At 64.1% G+C, this 18,198-nt stretch overlaps 6 protein-coding genes across 6 annotated transcripts; 2 read left to right on the top strand and 4 right to left on the bottom strand.

Annotated features, from left to right (window-relative positions):
• Positions 1–14: 14 nt before the first annotated feature.
• On the top strand, positions 15–3,348 carry BXZ73DRAFT_87734 (kinesin-domain-containing protein; the record flags this gene model as incomplete). The annotated part of the gene is made up of 5 exons (XM_048024698.1): positions 15–48; positions 135–502; positions 556–1,995; positions 2,031–2,647; positions 2,673–3,348. 5 exons carry the CDS (start codon positions 15–17, stop codon positions 3,346–3,348), a joined length of 3,135 nt encoding a protein of 1,044 aa, XP_047882225.1.
• Positions 3,349–4,756: 1,408 nt separating this feature from the next.
• On the bottom strand, positions 4,757–6,076 carry BXZ73DRAFT_40320 (kinase-like domain-containing protein; the record flags this gene model as incomplete). Its single annotated transcript, XM_048018551.1, has 2 exons — positions 4,757–5,412; positions 5,491–6,076. 2 exons carry the CDS (start codon positions 6,074–6,076, stop codon positions 4,757–4,759), a joined length of 1,242 nt encoding a protein of 413 aa, XP_047882226.1.
• A 928-nt stretch (positions 6,077–7,004) lies between these two features.
• On the bottom strand, positions 7,005–8,923 carry BXZ73DRAFT_87735 (glucose-6-P dehydrogenase; the record flags this gene model as incomplete). The annotated part of the gene is made up of 7 exons (XM_048024699.1): positions 7,005–7,038; positions 7,095–7,542; positions 7,602–7,803; positions 7,866–7,942; positions 8,023–8,686; positions 8,737–8,771; positions 8,830–8,923. The coding sequence occupies 7 exons, from the start codon at positions 8,921–8,923 to the stop codon at positions 7,005–7,007; spliced, it is 1,554 nt and encodes a 517-aa protein (XP_047882227.1).
• Positions 8,924–9,157: 234 nt separating this feature from the next.
• Positions 9,158–10,045, top strand: BXZ73DRAFT_97445 (Fms-interacting protein-domain-containing protein; the record flags this gene model as incomplete). The annotated part of the gene is made up of 4 exons (XM_048027368.1): positions 9,158–9,477; positions 9,573–9,716; positions 9,771–9,885; positions 9,947–10,045. The coding sequence occupies 4 exons, from the start codon at positions 9,158–9,160 to the stop codon at positions 10,043–10,045; spliced, it is 678 nt and encodes a 225-aa protein (XP_047882228.1).
• A 437-nt stretch (positions 10,046–10,482) lies between these two features.
• On the bottom strand, positions 10,483–11,319 carry BXZ73DRAFT_40677 (ubiquitin-conjugating enzyme; the record flags this gene model as incomplete). Its single annotated transcript, XM_048018624.1, has 5 exons — positions 10,483–10,736; positions 10,795–10,847; positions 10,900–11,014; positions 11,114–11,193; positions 11,261–11,319. The coding sequence occupies 5 exons, from the start codon at positions 11,317–11,319 to the stop codon at positions 10,483–10,485; spliced, it is 561 nt and encodes a 186-aa protein (XP_047882229.1).
• Positions 11,320–15,796: 4,477 nt separating this feature from the next.
• Positions 15,797–17,385, bottom strand: BXZ73DRAFT_74369 (uncharacterized protein; the record flags this gene model as incomplete). The annotated part of the gene is made up of 7 exons (XM_048022013.1): positions 15,797–16,617; positions 16,659–16,727; positions 16,780–16,878; positions 16,940–17,028; positions 17,084–17,144; positions 17,202–17,279; positions 17,346–17,385. The coding sequence occupies 7 exons, from the start codon at positions 17,383–17,385 to the stop codon at positions 15,797–15,799; spliced, it is 1,257 nt and encodes a 418-aa protein (XP_047882230.1).
• Positions 17,386–18,198: the final 813 nt, after the last annotated feature.

Raw genomic sequence — 18,198 nt, forward strand, 5'->3', positions numbered from 1 at the left:
AAACACCATCGACTATGGTCGGCCCCGCGGACTCCATCACTGTCGCAGGTACGCCAACCTCTACTTTGTTCGCCTGCCACTAGCCGCGAAGCGCTTGGACGCTCACATCCGCCCCTCCTCCTTCTGCCTCTCAGTCCGGGTGCGCCCTCCTACCACATCCGAGGCCGCAAGGTTGCCTCAGCAAGTCTACGACGCATGCATTCGGGGCGACGGCGCCCTCTCTGCACCTGGCCGCGTCGCCAACACATCAACGCTCCGCGAAATCATCCAGGTCGTCGACGACCGCGTCCTCACATTCGATCCGGTGGAGAGGGACCAGGCAAGGGCGTTCTTCGAGAGGGGCTTCGTTCCGCCCGGCACGAAGCGCTACAAGGACCGGAGGTTCATCTTTGACCGCGTATTCCGGCACGACGCTTCCCAGGCGGACGTGTACGGGGCGACTGCGCGGCCGCTGCTGAAGAACCTCCTTGACGGGTTCAACACGACGATATTTGCTTACGGAGTGCGCTCGTCTCGTCCGTGTGAGTGGCGCTTCGGCTCATTCTTTGCATGCAGGCCACCGGCTGCGGCAAGACGCACACAATCAGCGGCACCGACACCGATCCTGGGATCATCTACCTCACCATGGCAGACCTGTTCCAGGACATCGACGACCGACGAGAAGACTACAACGTCGACGTCGTAGTCACCTTCCTCGAGATCTACAACGAGGAGATCCGCGACCTCCTCGCCGACCCAAGCAATCCCTCTCCCCGCGGCGGCCTGCAGATTCGGGAGGACAAGGCGGTGAAGGTCGTCGGGTTGACGGAGCTGCGGCCATCGAATGCGGCGGAGGTCAAGGAGATCGTCCTGCTCGGAAACTCGCGCCGCACCCAAAGCCCGACGCACGCGAACGAAACCAGCTCCCGGTCGCACGCCGTGCTCCAAGTTCACATCACGCAGTCGCCCCACACCGCGTCGCTCACGGAGCAGAAGACGATGGCGACGCTCTCGATCATCGACCTGGCCGGCAGCGAGCGCGCGGCCGCGACGACGAACATGGGCAAGCGCATGGTCGAGGGCGCGAACATCAACAAGTCCCTCCTCGCGCTCGGGAACTGCATCAACGCGCTCTGCGAGAGCGGCGGCGCGATCCGCCACGTGCCGTACCGGAACAGCAAGCTCACCCGCCTCCTCAAGTTCTCGCTCGGGGGGAACTGCAAGACGGTGATGATCGTCTGCGTCGCGCCGACGAGCATCCACTTTGACGACACGCACAACACCCTCATCTACGCCGAGCGCGCGACGAGGATCAAGACGAAGGTCGTCACCCGCAACGTCGTCAACGTCGACCGCCACGTCGGGCAGTACGTCGAGGCGATCAACCGCCTCAACCTCGAGGTCGCCGAGCTCAAGGAGAAGCTCGCCGGCCGACGCGACGCCGAGCGCGACGCCGAGAAGCGCAAGCGCCGCGAGGCCGTCCTCGAGGTCGAGAAGGCGAAGAGCGACCTGCAGCTCAAGGCGGAGCAGATGCAGCCCTCGATCGCGGACGGCGCGACGTGCGCTGGCAAGCTCGCCGTCGCCGAAGCGAAGCTCAAGGTCATCCGCGCCCGCCTCATCGAGCTCGACACCCAGTCCGCGGACCCGTCCGCGCCGCTCCCGCCCGACCTCGCCACCGAGCGCACCCTCCTCCAGGCGCTCGCGGGCCCGGAGGAGCAGGCGCTCCGCGCGGAGAGCGCGCTGAACGTGCGTGTCCAGCGCGCGAGCAACTCCGGGGCGCTCTTCGACGCCACGCTCCGCGCGATGCAGGAGCGGCGCTCGTCGGATCAGCTCGACGAGGTCTCGCTCGACAACGTGAAGCTCACCGCCCGCGTGCGCAAGTCAGAAATGGAGCAGGCCAAGGCCGAGGCGCAGACCGCGGCCCTCCGGGAGGGCGTCACGGCGCAGACGGAGGCGCTCGTGGGCCTCATCGGCCTCGTCGGGCGCTGCACCGTCATGCTCGGAGAGGCGAGCCGCGTGCTGACCGCCGCCGCCGCCGCCGAGGGGGCGAGGGCCTCGGCGAGACGGCGCAGAGCCTGGGCGCGTCCCTCAAGAGCGTCGCGGACGGGAACGACGCCGCGTTCCAGGCGCTCCTCGGGCACTCGATCGCGTCGTACACCGTCGCGCCCGCGCCGCGCGCGTCCGCGCTCAACAGCTTCAAGGGCTTCGGCAGCCTCGGCGTGCAGCGCGTCGTGTCGAACCCGACGGCGTCCCCGCAGGCGAAGACGAAGCTCGCGCGGCGGTCGTCGTCGTACGGCGCGTCGGGCGTCGGCGGGTCCCCGCTCCGCAAGGCGCACAAAAGCCCGCGGAAGTCGCTCCGGTCGAGCCTCGCGCCCGCAGTGCCGTACCGGCGCGTGTCGGACAAGGACAAGGGCGCGAAGAAGAAGGGCGTGCAGTGGCGCGACTACGCCGGCCAGGGCGAGCTCGACGACGGGGGTGAGGCGCCGATGGCCGGCGTCGTCATCTCTGTCACGCCGGCGGAGGAGATCAGCTCCGCGTCGTTCTCCATGCCGTCTTCGTCGTCGTCGCAGCTCCCCGTGTCGACCTCCTTGCAGCGCCCAATGTCGGCGGCCGGGTCGGAGAGCGAGTGGGAAGACGAGAAGACGGACAACAGCCTCGACCTCAGCGTGTTCTCTGGCCCCTCGACCGGCAAGCTCCTCCTCCGCCTCATCATCCGCCACCGCCCTGCTCCGGGGCGCGCACGGCCGACGCCCCCGCGCAAGCCGCCTAGACCCCAGCTTCCTCAAGACGCGGTCTCGCACCTCCGCGCTCGGCAGCCTCGCCGAGGACGACGAAGAGAACCGGGTCGCGCTCGGCTCCCCGCGCCGCGCCTCCCCGCTCACGGACCGCAGCCTGAACCGCGCCCCGTCGCCCTCGGAGAGTCGAGCGCATCCTCGTCGAACGGCAAGCAGCGCGAGCGCCACCACCACCACCATCACGCCAGCCCGGGCAAGCGCGCGCCGACGACGCCAAGGCCGGCGGCGGCTCGAGCAAGGCGGCCGGCGGCGGTCGAACATCGGGCCCATGCGCAGCGAGCGCCCGCGGCGGCGGTCGAGCATGATCCCCCAGCTCTCGCCGCAGGCGCGCGCGTCTCTCGGCGGCGGTGGCGGGATTGGTGTCGGCGGCGCGGGGGTCGGGGGCGGCAAGAGCGGGGGCGCGCGGCGGGTCGCGCTCGGGAACTCGCCCGCGAAGCGGCCGAAGCGGATGAGCCTGCTCGCGGTGTCGTCGGCGCGGCTGAAGGCGGTCGCGGCCGTGGACCCGAACGCGAGCATGGACGCGAGCTTCCGGAGCGGGAGCGCGGCGGGCGGGTCGCGGCCGACCTGGCGGTGAGCGGAAATGAGCAGTCTGGTGGGCGTGCGTACGATATATGGTCGTTTTTGTTTTTATCCCTCCGTGCATCCCTCTTTCGTTGATTTGTCCGATGTCTTGGAGGCGGGACTTCAGCCTCAGACGTGTTCCCGCTCCACCCCCCTGCCCTCCCGCGCGGTCCCTTCCAGCCTAACCCCAGCTCTCACGACGCGACACGACCTCTCGTCCTCGATTTCTTTGCTGTCTTTGTGTTTGTCCGCTGTCCGTGCGCGCCCGTCGTCTCATACACCGCTATCTCGAACTCACTCTCTCCTCGCCAAGTCCTTGTACTCTGCAGAATACCCCCGTTCTCATGTTGTGTTCGTACCGTATGCACATCCTTACTGCCCTAAGTTATGCAATGGACTCGAACTGACTCTCACTTCCGACTTGCCCGCACCTAAAGTGTATTAGGTTCGTGCGCCTACTGGCGGCGCCATTCGATTTAAACTCAGACTCTCATCTCTCCTGGTCCACTAACCACCGTCTGGTGCGCCAGTAATGTCTACTGCTGCCCAGAGCAGATCATTGACGTCTGGCGGAAGCCATGGTAGGAGCATGCCTTGCGTTCCCCTGTCGAAGCTGTTCATATGGACACCTAGGCCTCCCTCCAATCAGTACGACACCCACCTCAACAACTGCATATGGATGACACCGATCTCCTCCCTTGCCTGAAGGACTGGTACATCCGCGGGATACCGCCCTGTTGAAACATTGTCCCTCTATCTAAGGAACACTCGCAAGCTCCTCCGTCGCCTTCTTTTCTCTTTCTGCCGACTCACCTCCTCCAGGCCCAAATGACCATACAACACGATCCCTAATTTTTCCTCCGCATTGAGCTTGTGCGCCCACCGTCATTCCGTTCCTTGAATACGTCTTCCAGGCCACCGTTGTGCCCGACTCCGACGGAGCAGACTGCCCCCCTGTCATCGGGCCCGGCCGCGTCGTGGGCCGCGCCGTCACCGTCCGCGACCTCCACTTCGACGAAACCGCTCGAGAAGCCACACTGTCTCCCGACCTCAAGTGAGTCATTCGAGGCGAAAATTGTCCCGATCCGTCCACCGGGGAGGTGTTATACGCCGTCGAGCAAGATGTACAGGCTTTTTCCCTGGACGGGGTGGTCGCCAGCCAGCGCATGGACACCCATCGTCACCGTCAGCGGAAGAATGTGCTTAGGATGGGATGCTGCTCCCGACACCGTCCTACTAGTCTCCGGGGGTAACGCAAGCAGCGTTCTCGGGATGGTGGTAGTTGGCTACGACGACGGGGCGATCCCGCCCAATCGCCTCGACGAGCTCGTCAAGTCTAGTCAGGCCTGTGGGCTTTCGATTGCGGACAATACATTTCTTGGCGCGGACCGATAGCCGTACCACCTCCAACCTCGTCGACTCTACGCCTGAATCCGAAGCGCCAGCCTGCGCAGATGCCCCGGCCTCGCCTCTGCGGCCTTCTCCGCGCCCCTCCCGCTCGGCCTCTCCCCCTGCACGAGCCGGTCGGCGAGCGTGCACAAGAACTCGATGACCGACTCCCTCCGCCTCCCCGCCTTCTCCCTCTCCTCTCGCCGCCCCCGCTCCCGCTCCTCCTCCTCCCGCGCGGCGGCGGCGACGGCCCGCCCCCACGCCCCACCCTCGCTGCCCCCCTGCGCGAGCGAGCACCCGGTGGGCAGCGCGCGCGGCGGCGCCCGCCGATGGCGGTCCCACACGTACGCCGGCACCTTCCCCCCGAGCTCCTCCGCCGGCGCCCAGAAGCTCTCGAGCGCCGCGACGCCCGCCCGGAGCTCGTCGAGGCCGAGCGCCCCGCCGCCGCCGCCGTCCGGGTCGACGGCGAGCGCGCCGCGGAGGAGGCGCTCGAACGCGGGCGCGATCGGGTACACGCGCGCGAAGAGGCCCGGGTCCGCGGCGTACGCGCGGAAGTGCGGGTCGGCGGTGTGCGCGGCCTCCCAGAGCCGCCGGCCGAACGCGAGCTCCTGGAGGATGATGGCGAGCGCCCAGACGTCGTTCCGGCGGGCGTCGTACGTGTCGCGGCCGACCGCGCGCTGGCAGCATTCTGGTGGGGGGGAGGAGGTCAGCGCCGAAGGAGACGAGGAAAGGGTGCACCAAGCGGCGGCAGGACGGGCAGACGCACCGGGGCTCATGTAGGGCCGCGTCCCGACCCCGAACGAGGCGCTGAACTCCACGTCGGTCGCGAGCCCAAAGTCCGCGACGCTCACGCTCCCGAGCTCGCTCTCGTCGTCGACGACGATGTTCCCGAGCTTCAGGTCGCGATGGAAGACGCCCGCGGCATGGCACGCCGCGACGGCGTCCGCGACCTGGAGGAAGACGCGCTTGACGGCGGCGGTGTCCCCCGCGAGCGGCCGCCAGCGCGCGAGGAAGCGGTGCAGGTCGCGGCCGGGGTGGTAGTCCATGACGAGGTACGCCCGGCGGTCGTCGTAGAGGACGTCGTGCAGGGAGACGACGTGCGGGTGCGCGGACACGCGCGCCTGGAGCGCCGCCTCGCGCACGTGGTAGCCCTCGAGGCCGACGGCGGGGTCGAGCGGGAGGACCTTGATCGCGCGCGCGACGGCGTGCGCGGAGTCGTGGGCGTGCTCGAGCGCGCGGTAGACGGAGCCCGACTTGCCAGAGCCGAGGCACTCGAGGATGTGGTACTCGCGCGAGCCGAGGCTGAGCGAGGTCCCGTACGGGAGGTCGGGGGCGTTCGTGGTCGGGTCCATAGGAAGAGTCAGGTCGAGTCTGGCGCAGAGGGCGGAGGCTGAACAGGCAGCACGGGGGCGCGAGGACGCGCGGTAAGCGGGTTTTGTTCGCCTTCCGTCCTGCTGTTGCTTCCGGCGGGTTCCCTTACTCGGAGAATGCACGCCGTAACGGACACGGAGGCGGCTGACATGTCTGCAAAGTGGTGAGTATAGGAGGCGCCCGGGCGGGAGAAGGACGGATGCAAACCAAAGAGGAAGTCCGCTGTGAGCTAGCTCCGCTTTGCGTCGACATAAACGGGCTGCCTGGTTGGTTTTCTGGACTGAGATGTCGTCGGAGAAGACAGGTAGCGAATGCACTTGCCACATTGAGTGCACTGAACTTGGTCTGAACGTGTCTGAAGGTCAACTTCGTTCGGATGCATACTCGGTGCAGCGCTTTATAATAAGCATCGGCGCATGAGCACGACAACATGGTACGATTCTGCACAGACGGCGGCTGGGGGCACACGTGATTAGACACGATCCTGTGATCGCGTCACGATCGCGTGCAGCGCCAACTGGAAGAACGCGTCGATACCCTCGGATCCGCATTGGCCATCCGCATTTGCAGTTCTAGGAAAAGGTTCCAGCACGCCGTGCGCCTGATGGCCATCCGCGTCCACGCCATCCAAGTCGGGGATCGTTAGATTCACACACAAGTACACGCTCCAGTGGACGAGATACAAGCGTTGGCTACGTTGCGTTCCTTTCTCCGTTCAAACAGCCTACAACAAAGTACTGTCCCGTGTGTCCGGCGTCCGGCCATCCACGCCCAGCAGACCGGTCCTAATTCCAATCCGCTGCACGTTTCCCCCGGTGCCGGCCCCGAGAAGCGCGCGCGACGCACGGTCAGAGCTACTGCAGTTCCCGTTTGACTACGCTATTCGTACATCCGAGTTCGTGGCATCTTTCACAAAACGGAGATGTTCGACGTTGGCCAGGTGCTGGCGTCGCAGCGGGTTAGTGACTCCCATCGGTCCTAGCCAGTGTGATCACGTACTAGTCTTGCACAGTCCGCCTGAAGCCGTACTTTCCGATGAAGGGATCCAGCTCTTTCGGACCGCGCGAGCCGTACGGGTACGGGACCGGCTTCGGCGCAGGGCCGCTCTTGCCCTCTATCCAGTGCAGGATAGGGGTGAAGATCTTCCACGCAACGTCCAGCTCGTCGTCACGGACAAAGTTCGAGTGGTCACCACGGAGCGCGTCGAGGATAAGAGCCTCGTACGCCTCAGGGATCTTCGCGTCCGTGAATCGGCGCTTGTATGTCAGGTCCATCTCGGTCGGGATCGCACGCGTCTTCAGACCAGGGATCTTCGTGTTGAGCTTGAGGTACACGGCCTCCGACGGCTGGATGCGGATCACCAGCTCGTTGCGCGAGATGTCCTTGAAGATGCCCTGGGTGACGTCCTTGAACTGGATGCGGACCTCCACCTTCGCTTCGTTGAGGGCTAATGAAATGATAAGGGCGTGAGGTCTCCTGAGAAACCGACATGTGAAGGCAGAATACCTTTGCCAGCCTTGAGAATGAAGGGGACACCTTCCCACCGGGGGTTGTGAATCCAGAGCGTGGTCGCAGCGTACGTGGGGCAGACCGAGTTCGGCGGGACGGTATCGTCGTCGAGGTAACCGGGCTTTCCATTTGCCGAGACGTACTGACCCAGGAGCGTGTCGCTGCGCTCGATAGGAGGGATCGCACGGAGCACCTTGACCTGTTGATTGGCAGCGTACGTGAGAACGCACGTGCGGTTACCTGCAGTCAGGTTGGACCTGCCTTTTCGTCACGGATGTCCTCCGCGGAGAAGGACACAGGGCGCTCCATCGTGAGTACGGACAGGACCTGCAGCAAGTCTGGGATATGTCATCAGCGTCAATGACCCCAGGATATGCCGATAGAATGCATATGAATAATCTCCGAACGGATTACTCACGGTTCTGGAGGATGTCACGAATGATCCCGAACTCGTCGAAGTACCCGCCACGTCCTTCAGTGCCAAACGGCTCCTTGAACGTGATCTGCACATTGCTGATCGAGTTCTTGTCCCAACCGGCGCCCATGGCGACATTGGCAAAGCGGAGGACGAGGATGTTCTTGACCATCTCCTTTCCGAGATAGTGATCGATGCGGAACGTCTCGTCCTCCGTCCAGTGTTGCTTAAGCGACTTGAGGAGAACGCGGCACGATTCGAGATCCTTGCCGAACGGCTTCTCCACAATGATCCTGTTCTTGCCGCTGGTAGAGTAGCACTGTTCGCGGAGGTGCTGCGCAACAGGGATGAAGACGCTAGGGGGAAGCGCAAAGTAGAAGAGACGGTTCTTCTCGGGGCCCTGGTAGTTGGCCTCGATGCTCTCAATCGTCTTGTTCAGGTTCTCGAACGAGGGGCCGTCCTCGTAGCCGCCCGAGACGTAGGACGAAAAGGTCTTGAACTCGGCGATCTTGGCCTGGCCCTCTTCGTCATCGTCGGCGACCTTGAGGTAGGAGGTGATGCGCTTGTGGTACTCGGCGGTGTCCATCTTGGTGCGGGCATAGCCGACGATTTTGACATCGCGCGGGAGGTAGCCCATGCGATAGAGGCCGAAGAGGGCGGGGTAAGTCTGTCGGGGGCGTGAGGGGGATCGTCGCACAGATCGCGGACGGCACGAACCTTCTTCTTTGCAAGGTCGCCGGAGGCACCGAGGACTAATGTCGCGCAATCTCAGCATGCGCGATCGGGGCGGGGTCAGGGCGGGAAGCGTACCGACGATGACGGTGTTGTCCTTGAGGGCCTCGCCGGCGGACTCCATGGAGGGGATGGTGCCGGACATGGCACGGGGGCGTCCGGTGGTGGCCATGGCGGGGCGCGATGGGGTCGAGAGAGAGAGGGTGAGGGTGAGGGGCGAGATAGAGATGCGCGTCGTGCTGAACGAGCAGGCGCGCAATGATGCAAAGCGCTTATGATCACCAATCCCAGCCGTCCCAGCCCGGCCCGGCGCGCACCCTCCCGATTGGCCCCTCCGCCACCCACTCACGCTCACCTTCCTCTCTCCCATCCCCGCTCCCCTTCCTCGCCGCGCGAGCCCGCCCCCATGGCCTGCTCTCCCACCCACGACGCGGCTTGCCTGCCGCCCTCCCCCGATGGCGAGCTCGCGGCCCTCCGCGCCCTCGTCGACGCCCCCGCCGCGCCCCTCACCGCCGCCGCGGACCCCGCCGCGGTCGCCGTTCGCGCTGGCGCGCTCTTCGCCCGCCTCAAGGCCCTCAATCGCGCCGCCAACGCCGCGGCCCGCACGCACAAGCACGCCACCGCCGACGCGCGCCACGAGATGGACCAGACCGCGCTCGGGCTCCAGAACCTGCTCTACGAGCGTAGGCACCTCGAGCGCGAGATCGAGAAGTGCCGCCAGTTCGCGTGCGTGCTCGTTCTTCCCTTCCCCCCCTGCGTCCACCCGTTCCTTTGTGCCCCGCGGCGCCGGGGCGCTTGGCTGACGAACGTGTCCGTTTTAGGTCCGTGTATCAGGACATCACTGTGAACTCGCTCCAGGAGTTCATGCAGCTCGCCCCGGAGGCAGCGCGGACCGAGAAGGTGCTGGCGGACGAGCACCAGCTCATGCTCAACCGCCTCAGCTTCGAGCTTTCGGAACGGCAGCGGTAGGCCAAGGGATACCCTCTGGTGGCGCACCCACTCACATGCCGGCCGCTCAGACTCGATTTGAAACGCAAGGAGCTGCTGAAGGAGAAGGAAACGCTGCTGAAGGAGAGCAAGACTAAGCTCGTCACGATGGAGGGCGTCAAGAATCACATAGACCACTTGATGAAGGTCCGTACATGCTGTCTCATTCAGAGTGGCCAATCGCCGAGCTCACCCACTTATCCTCCAGACGGCAAGCGATGTTCAGAAGAAGGTCAACGACCTCGTTCAGACAACGCCCGCAACAACGGAACCCACACCCGCGGTCTCCACTCCAGGCCCGAGCTGAGCTGTGTCCTCATACATACACAACCGCTGTTCGCCGTGCATGACCCGGTTACGGCACCCCTGGCCTCAGTTGACATAGCATTCACGCGCACATGCTCCGCCCGTTGTAATGGCTTTAACCTCAGGTGAACGGCTGCCTGTCTTCTAGCCTCCACAGGGACGATAAAGTTCTTCCAGAGTGGGCCTAGTGGCTACGAGGACAAAAGGGACAAGGGAAGGGAGACGCGGCGTTGGTGCGGTGTACACATTTACATTATTGATATTCCAGGTAGACGAGAATAGGAGGCATGACGGGAGTCCAGATAACGAAGGGTGATAGTACACGAAGTTCAAGTACAACCGTGCGCGCAACAGCACGTATTACAGCAAGGAATCATAGCGAGAGGTATGCGGAGAGAAGGGAGAGTCGAACGTCGGAGGTCGTCGTGACGAGGGTCCTCATGACTCCATAGCCTCGTCGTCGCTTATGCTCCCAATATCGCTCATCTCCTCGTCGTTGCCGTCTTCATCATCGTCCATGGCAGCGTCTGCGGCCTCCTTGGTCGCAAACCTCTGCACATACTCCTTGACCTTCGCTTCGTACTCACTCGGATGGCGCATCAACAGGGCCGCGGCTTCCCCGTTGAGCGGGTCATTGGGGTTCGGGTAGCGGAGAAGCTGAGGCAAGAAGACTTCGAAGATGTTCATCATGTCTGAACAACACTGTTCAGCCATGTGATTGGAGACGTGAGCACAGAGAAGGGGACGCACCGAACATAGGCGACCACGTCTGGTTAATGACATCCAAGCAGACCGATCCGCTCCTGCAGTACTCTTGTATCAGTCCCGCGCAAGCATGGAGGCATGCCAACGCACAATTCATCAATGTTGGGATGGAAGATCTTGTTCATGAAACCAATGCTCGGCGACTTGAAAGGATACTGTTCTGGGAGCTCGACGTGAATCTTCCACACACCACCGGCGAAGGGAGCTGTACGACCGAGGTGATATCACAAGACCAATTGTAGCGGAGGTGGCGTCGGGCATTGGTGAGCAGACGACGAGACGGGAGATATGAGCTATACCGTACTCTCTGTGGGGCCGTAGAAACGGACGTAGAACTCCTGCATGTTGTCGTTCACGAGGTTGACCTCGAAGTCGGACATCAGCCTGCGAACACCGGGATGTGTGGTCAGTACCCCGATAGCCCACATAGCGACCAGGGATGGAGACTCACAGCTTCATGACATCAACCTCAATCCGACGCTTGCTAGGGTAGCGTATAGACCGGCACATGCATGTCAGCGAGCCCACTCTCCGTAGTCGAGTCAGCCGAAGGAAACACTTATCATGATACTGAGTACTTGCGGGAGTGTTGGTGCGTGTACGGTCCGAGGTGTGAAGAGCCAAAGGCGAGCAGATATAGAGCCACAGGGGTGCACCGACGGCGACGGCGACGGAGAGGAATGGGGGAGATGGCAGACGAGGGTAGACGAGGGTTAACGTTAAGCTGCGAGCCCGCGTCCCGACGGCGACTGAGCCTCACAGTGCTTGCGGCCCCGGCGCCCGTCGATCTGGCACCGGGGTTCGGCCCTCGCTATCTACCCGAGCCCTGCCTTCGTCCGCAACGTCGACCTCGTCCGCCCAACTCGCACCTGTCTTCTCTCAACCCGTCCTTCAGCCTTCCCGGTGCAGCGTGCGATGCGTTCGCCCGGCGCGCCCGAGCTTCTCCTGAAATCTCGCCTGCCCTATCGCCGCCGCGAGGTCACCCCGTTCTCACAAGGGTGGCCCGCTCCTGATCTACGCTCAGCCGACACGGTGCGCAATTGGTCCACGACCCAGCGACGAGACCCTCCGCGCATCTCGTCCTAGAACTTCCGAAGAGTCTTCACATCGACCCACCAACGTGCGTTCCGCCCGATGCAAGGCCCCTGCACGTCCAGCTGCTTTCGAATCCCGCACTAGAAGCAGCCAATACTACGTCGGTCGACCTGGACCGTCCGAACGTCTGCAAACGCGAACACTGGTACTTATCGTACACTTCTCCGCAGCGCTCCGGCTGCTCAGCCAAGCCGCGCCACGCGCGACCTCGTCTCCTCCGACCCGCCCCGCAGCCGCGAATCACCAGTACGTCCACTCCTCGACCACGCAGTACACCGAGTCGCTGCTGCACGGTACGGCCTGTGCCCGGGCGTGAAGCCCTCCCCGTACGGGCTCGCGTTGTGGCCGCCGCGCACCGAGCTCGTGACGTCCGTGCCCGCCGCGTCCCCGGGGACATCGTGCGCGTCTGCATCGCGCGCCAGCCGAGCAGGATCGCTGTACGTGCGTGTGTCTGTGAGTGGGCGCGCTGGGGGCTCGACATGGACACGGGCCGCGCCCCGACGCACCGAACCACAGAGCCCGAAGCGGCGATGAGCGCCGCCTCTTCTTGCCCGACGGTGAGCAGCTCGCCGTGTCTTCTGTGGTGGGTGACGATCCTGTGCGGAAAACGGGTGTGAGTGTCGATGGTTGCGCCGCTGTGCGCCGGTACTCACAGCACGGACAGGGACGCGAGCGCGAGGACGGCGACCGCGGTTTGCATCAAGCTGTACGCCTCTGCGCGTCCGTCCTGATGTCAGCATCACGAGCGGGCAGAGCGGCCGCGGGACACTCACGCACGGAGTACGGCACGAGCCGCATGACTACGTGGGCGACCACAGCCGCCCCGACGGCTGCGTGTCCGCTGCATCAGAGCCTGAGTCGTACACCCACCCACACATCTCCACGCACCATACGCCGCCGAGCGTCCGGTACGTCCTTCAAACAGAGGCATCCGGATATCAACAAAAACGCTTCGCGAATTCTAGCTGGGGTCCGTGGATGGCCGCTTGCTCGTCCAGATATCCAGAGGTGCAGGCTGGGAGTTAGAGAGTCGGAGCGGGGAGGCGGCGGACGTTCAGGATGCAAAGCTCGATAGCTCGCTCATCGCGCCATCCGGACGCTGTACCTACTTAGCCCCATCCCCCCGGGAATCCATGCGTCCTGCGCCAGGCGCCGTCCGCCTGCCTGCTTGTCTGTGAGCCGCTGGGGTCGTCGGCCACGCGCGCGGCGCGTGCCAGCAGCAGCCACGAGGCGAGGCGGGGATCAGCGGACAGTGTCAACGTCGCAGTGTGCACGCGCGGGTCAGATGCACGCACGAAGAGCCATCGCGTTCTCGGGGCGTGTTTATACCTTACAGAGACGGCATCTGAGATACGTCTGCATTGCCCGCCCAAAGCGTGTCGTCCGCGTTCGTGATGAAGGCAAAGCGGACGTAATTGCCTGCGCTGAGGCCAGGAGGCTCAAACACCTGACAGAAACGGTGGTGAAGAGGACGCACGGAGCGGGGGTGTGCTTGTCGGCGGCCATCGGAAGACGACTGATGCACGTTCCTCCAGCGGTACGTGAGCACAACAACGGACCAGTCCATACTTCGTTCGCATGCTACATACACACAAGCGCGCCAGCGGCAGGGGAAACTATGTACAGTACAACAACAGCGTGCGTACGTGCGTACGTATGCACGAGCGACACGCCGGCCTTCGCGTCTCTCTATCGTCACGGGCAGGGCGCCGGCCCTAGCTAGCTAGGTAGTCGTTTTCGTTCGTTTTTCGCGCGTTCGCGTCGTGCGTTCGTCTATAGGAGCGTGAAAAAGGCGTAGAGCGTAGAGCGTGTCGAGAGTAAAGTAGGGGCCAGTGCGGCGCGTCTTCGCCGCCGGCGTTGGCGTCGGCGGGCTGCGCCGTTCAGATCGAGGTGACCGTGCCCGGGATCTGGGTTATCGTCGGAGGCTGCCCGCCGACGCCGGGCTGAATCACTACAGAGTGTCCAGGGTTCTGCTGCACGACATACCCGGAGTTCGTCGTCGCGATGGGGTAGGCCATCGGCTGCCCGGCGGGGTACGCGTACCCCTGGGGCATCCCCCCGGGGTACATCATCCCGTTCTGCGGGTAGTGGCCCTCGGGGTACCCTGGGTACTGTCCGAACCAGGGCAGCTCGATGATGGGCTCTGCCCAGGCGTAGTGGCGGCCGAAGACCTTGGCGCGGCTGGTGAGCGCGACGAGGATGTAGAGGAAGATCGCATCTGCGAGGGCGAAGACACGGGAGGGAGAGGGCGGTGAGAATGGGTCGGGAGGCGCGAGGAAGAGGCACGGAAGGGGACGTACAGAGCAGAAAAGCATCCAGGAGAACGCCTGCACGACGCGCATCTCGTAGCACCAGCTGCGCTCAGAGACTGCTCGGACGTTAGTGCGACTCGCGCGCAGGCCTCGCTCACGAGCACTCACGAGAGCCACTGTGGGTGGGGATGGACTGGGAGGTGAGCGCATCGCACTGGATGCTGCCGATGATGTCACTGCCGCGTCGGGTTAGGTACCAGCGCCTGGTGGAACGTAAGGGGCAGAAAGACTCACGTCGTCCACGAAGCTTGGGCTGGTGGCCGGCGCACAGTCAAAAACGGCGTAGACAGCAACAAGAGCCCACTCACCAAGCCAGAGCACGCCGCAGACGAAGAGGAAGATGGCCTCGGTGCGAGGCGTCGACCATTGGAATCTACCGCGCGAGCAGCACCTAAGCGCACGTTCGCTCTGCGTAAAGCAAGGACGGACGTACCCAATTAATATGAGCAGTACCGTCAACGACGGCACTATGAGTGCGAAGATCGAGTAGTCATCTGTAGTACGTCGCGGAGGCAATGGGGCGTGAGCTCCACCCGCAACACCCGGCGCAATCGAGCGTGCCCGATCGCGGGGTACACACGATCGCGGGCAGACAGAGAGGGGCGAAACACACGTACGTCGGACGTCGGGCAAGAAGATGCTCGCCCAGTATGCGGCGACTCCGAGTACCGTCGCTGAGAGGAGGAGCAAGATGACTGGGAACCGCAGGTCACGCGCACGCGGAAATACACAGACAGCTGAGCTGCGCGCGGAGAAATGGGAGGGCGAAGGAGAGACTCACTGTTGCCGTAGAGGCGCATGTCCCGGAACAGCTGCGTCATCCTGCACGCGTGTCAGTCCCCTTTCCGGAGAGCACAAGGGGAGGAGCTCGGGAGCGAGAGACGCAAGGAAGGGGCGCGAACCTGGAGGTTGGGACCTGGGAAACGAGCGGCGGGCGTGAAGGAAGGGGTGTGTCGCGGAGGAAGGGGAGATATGGGCGGGCGTGGCAGAGGCGCAGCGGGGGCAAAGGGCAGCGCACGGACGAGGACGTCGAAGCCGTCGAAGCCGCGCCGTCGAGCAAACTCAACCTCCTCCCGACTCTCCCACGTGACCGCCGCGTGCCCCGCCTGCAGGCCGCCCCGCCCCGGCTCCCGGACGCCCCAAGGCCATCGTCACCGCCCCATTCCCCCGCATCATCAATCTCGGCGTCCTCTGGCCCTCGTTCCCGCCGAGGGTCCTGCTGCGCCCATGCAAAGAGCCATACTCGTCGTGCACACCGGCACGCGCGTGTTCCATTAATTACAATCGTTTATTTCCCGATCGTTCCGCCAACACTACTGGTACAAAACAAGCGAATGCCCTAAATGATACTGGTCGTGGTGTGTAGGTGGCCCAAGTGGCTATGGGCTGGTAAATGAATACAGGGGGGCGGCAAATGCTACAGCAAAGGCCGTCGTCTCTATGCGTCGGTCTCGTAGGGTCAATCGTGAATAATCATACGTCTGGATCGTTCCCAGGGAGAGAAGAGAGAAGAGAAGAAACCTCGAGGGCGGGACGGGCTCATACGCCGTCCGCCCTGGCGCGATCTACGCGCCGGGGTCTCACCGCCGGGGTGCGATGTCGCGCGCGGGCGCGCGTGTCTGCACGCCCGTCGCCGGCGTCCGCGTCTCGCGCGTGTGCGCCTCCTGGGGCGACCTGTGGAACGGCGTCTCGAAGACGTACGTCCCCTCCTCGTTCCGCGACGGCGTTGTGTTCTGTCGGCGGAGGTCTGTTGACGTCTTCGTCCGGTGCGACTCGTAGATCGGCGCCCGCCGCGAGTTCTCCCGGCTCGGCGCCCGGCTAGACGAGTCGTTCGTCCGCCGCGACGCGTCACGGGAGAGGTCGCGGTCGCGGCCGCGCCGCCTCGACGAGTCGGCAGTCCGCCGCGAGTCATCCCGGCTAACGTCCCGTCGACGGGAGTCGGTCGTGCGGCGAGAGTCGTCGCGGAGGAGCGCGCGGCGCGAGTCGTTCGTTTTCCGCGAGTCGTCGCGACCGAGTGTACGGGAGTACGAGTCTTCTCGGGCGAGCGGGCGGGAGTACGAATCTTCGCGGCCGAGGGTGCGGGAGTCCGTCGTGCGGTAGGACGCGTCGCGAATGAGGCCGCGCTGCGACTCATTGCGGCGCACGTCCGCGGGGCGCGACCGGGACCGGGATCGGGTGCGGGACGGCTTCTCCTTCTCGCTCTCTTCCGCGCGCGGGCGGCGGGAGACGGAACGCGAGCGGTGCGTGACCGGCGCGGGGAGCTTGCCAGAGGGCTTGTCCGTCCGGCCGAACCACGCAATGGCTGCGACTGGCATGATCCAGACGTGCTTCGTGCCCATGCGCTGTTGACGCAGGGCGAGAACCAATAATAGCACAAAGAAACCGAGAACTTTGGGGGACCCTGTCAGACGGGCGGTACACGAGCGCGGGAGGGCAACTCACTGAGTATCATGTTGAAGAAGGAGAAGGCCTCCAGGACGTGGTACTGAGCCTGGTACATCTCCGTGTTGACTGCTCCATCGTCAGCATCCGCAATCTCGGACAGAGGGCCACAATCACTCACAGCCAGGGATGTCGATAGGCTGTGCATTAGCATCCGAGGACGAGAAGCACTCGACGTCCGCCATCTCCGAGTCGGAGGATGCGACGAACGCGGAGAGCGCTGCACGGGCCGCCCAGTCAGCGAGACGCTCGATCACCGAAATTTTGTGAAGGAGACGCACCAAGCCAAAGGACACCGGTGAGGCCAAGACATCCGAGTTCAATCCGGGTGGAGATGGGGTTCCTCTCCTTCATCAAACCAAATGCTAGCCTTTACGCCCCACTGAGCACTTTGGCGGCGGGACAAGGCGAACGAAGGTACGCACAGTGCAACGATTATGAGCATGGTGGTCGCGCAGACAAAAATCGCGAAGGGGACAAAACGAGCTGCAGCACACGCGTCAGCGCATGAAGCCCAGCTGAGCTGGAAACGTGGGTACTCACTGAGGTCCGAGGCCAACAAGATGCTCTGAAAATGCGCCGCAATGGCAAGACAAACGACAGTCCAAAGGAGGACCGCCACTAGAGACGCGCGATCGAGCAGGTCAGCACTGCGGGTGCGCGCAGGCAGGCAAAGTTGAGACGCACCGTACACGACCACCCGAACGATGTTGAACACGGGAGGCATGCGGGGGAAGCGGGAAAAGAAAGCAGGAGTGAACCGCTTGGAAGGAGTGGGTGGGTTGGTGGAGCGCGATCGGGAATGGGCCCTCGAACGGCTGGCCGGCTGGGTATTTGAGGGACTCATGGCCACAGCGCAGACGAAGCGAGAAGGAGGGCGAGGTTGCGGGATGCAAAGAGGAACACGCACGCGGGCGCGAGCGATGCAGGAGCGGCGATCAAGCGGGGGACCGGGCACAAACAACGAGGCCGCGGGACGGCGGTCGTGAACGAGGTGCGGGGGCGGGGGCGCTCAGAGCTGGATCACAGAGCGAGGAGGGCGGAACGTGGCCCTGGGATTATCGTGGCGTGCTCGTGGTCTGGTCGTGGTCGGCGGTGCAGGACGGGATGGGGGGCGGCGCGGCCGGTGCTGCTGAGTCCAACGAACGCGGGAGGCGAGGCGGGAACTGGGCAGAGCAGGCAGACCGAGGCAGACCAGGGCCGGGGGTGGTCGTGAGGGAAGGAGCAGGAGTCCGGCGACCAGAAGGCGGCTCGAGAAAAGGCAAAGCTCGCTGGTTTTGGGGATGCCAAATTTTCCATTGTTTGTGTACGACGAGGGTACCAAAGCCCGCGGACCCAGGCGACGCGACACGAGGCAGATCATCACAAGCGCCCTTCATCCCAACTCCCCAGCGTCCAATCGCAGCGGCCCGGCCCCGCCAACTTTCCCGCGCGGGAGCACCCCCGGAAGCAATCCACGCCCTCGAGCGCTTCTACCTGCGTACCCGTTTCTGTGGTTCCTGCGTAGCCTAACATACAGATATCCATCTATTACTCTTCT

The sequence above is a fragment of the Epithele typhae genome (assembly GCF_022376455.1).
Source record: "Epithele typhae strain CBS 203.58 chromosome Unknown BXZ73scaffold_4, whole genome shotgun sequence".
In the NCBI taxonomy this organism is placed as follows: Eukaryota; Fungi; Basidiomycota; class Agaricomycetes; order Polyporales; family Epitheliaceae; genus Epithele; species Epithele typhae.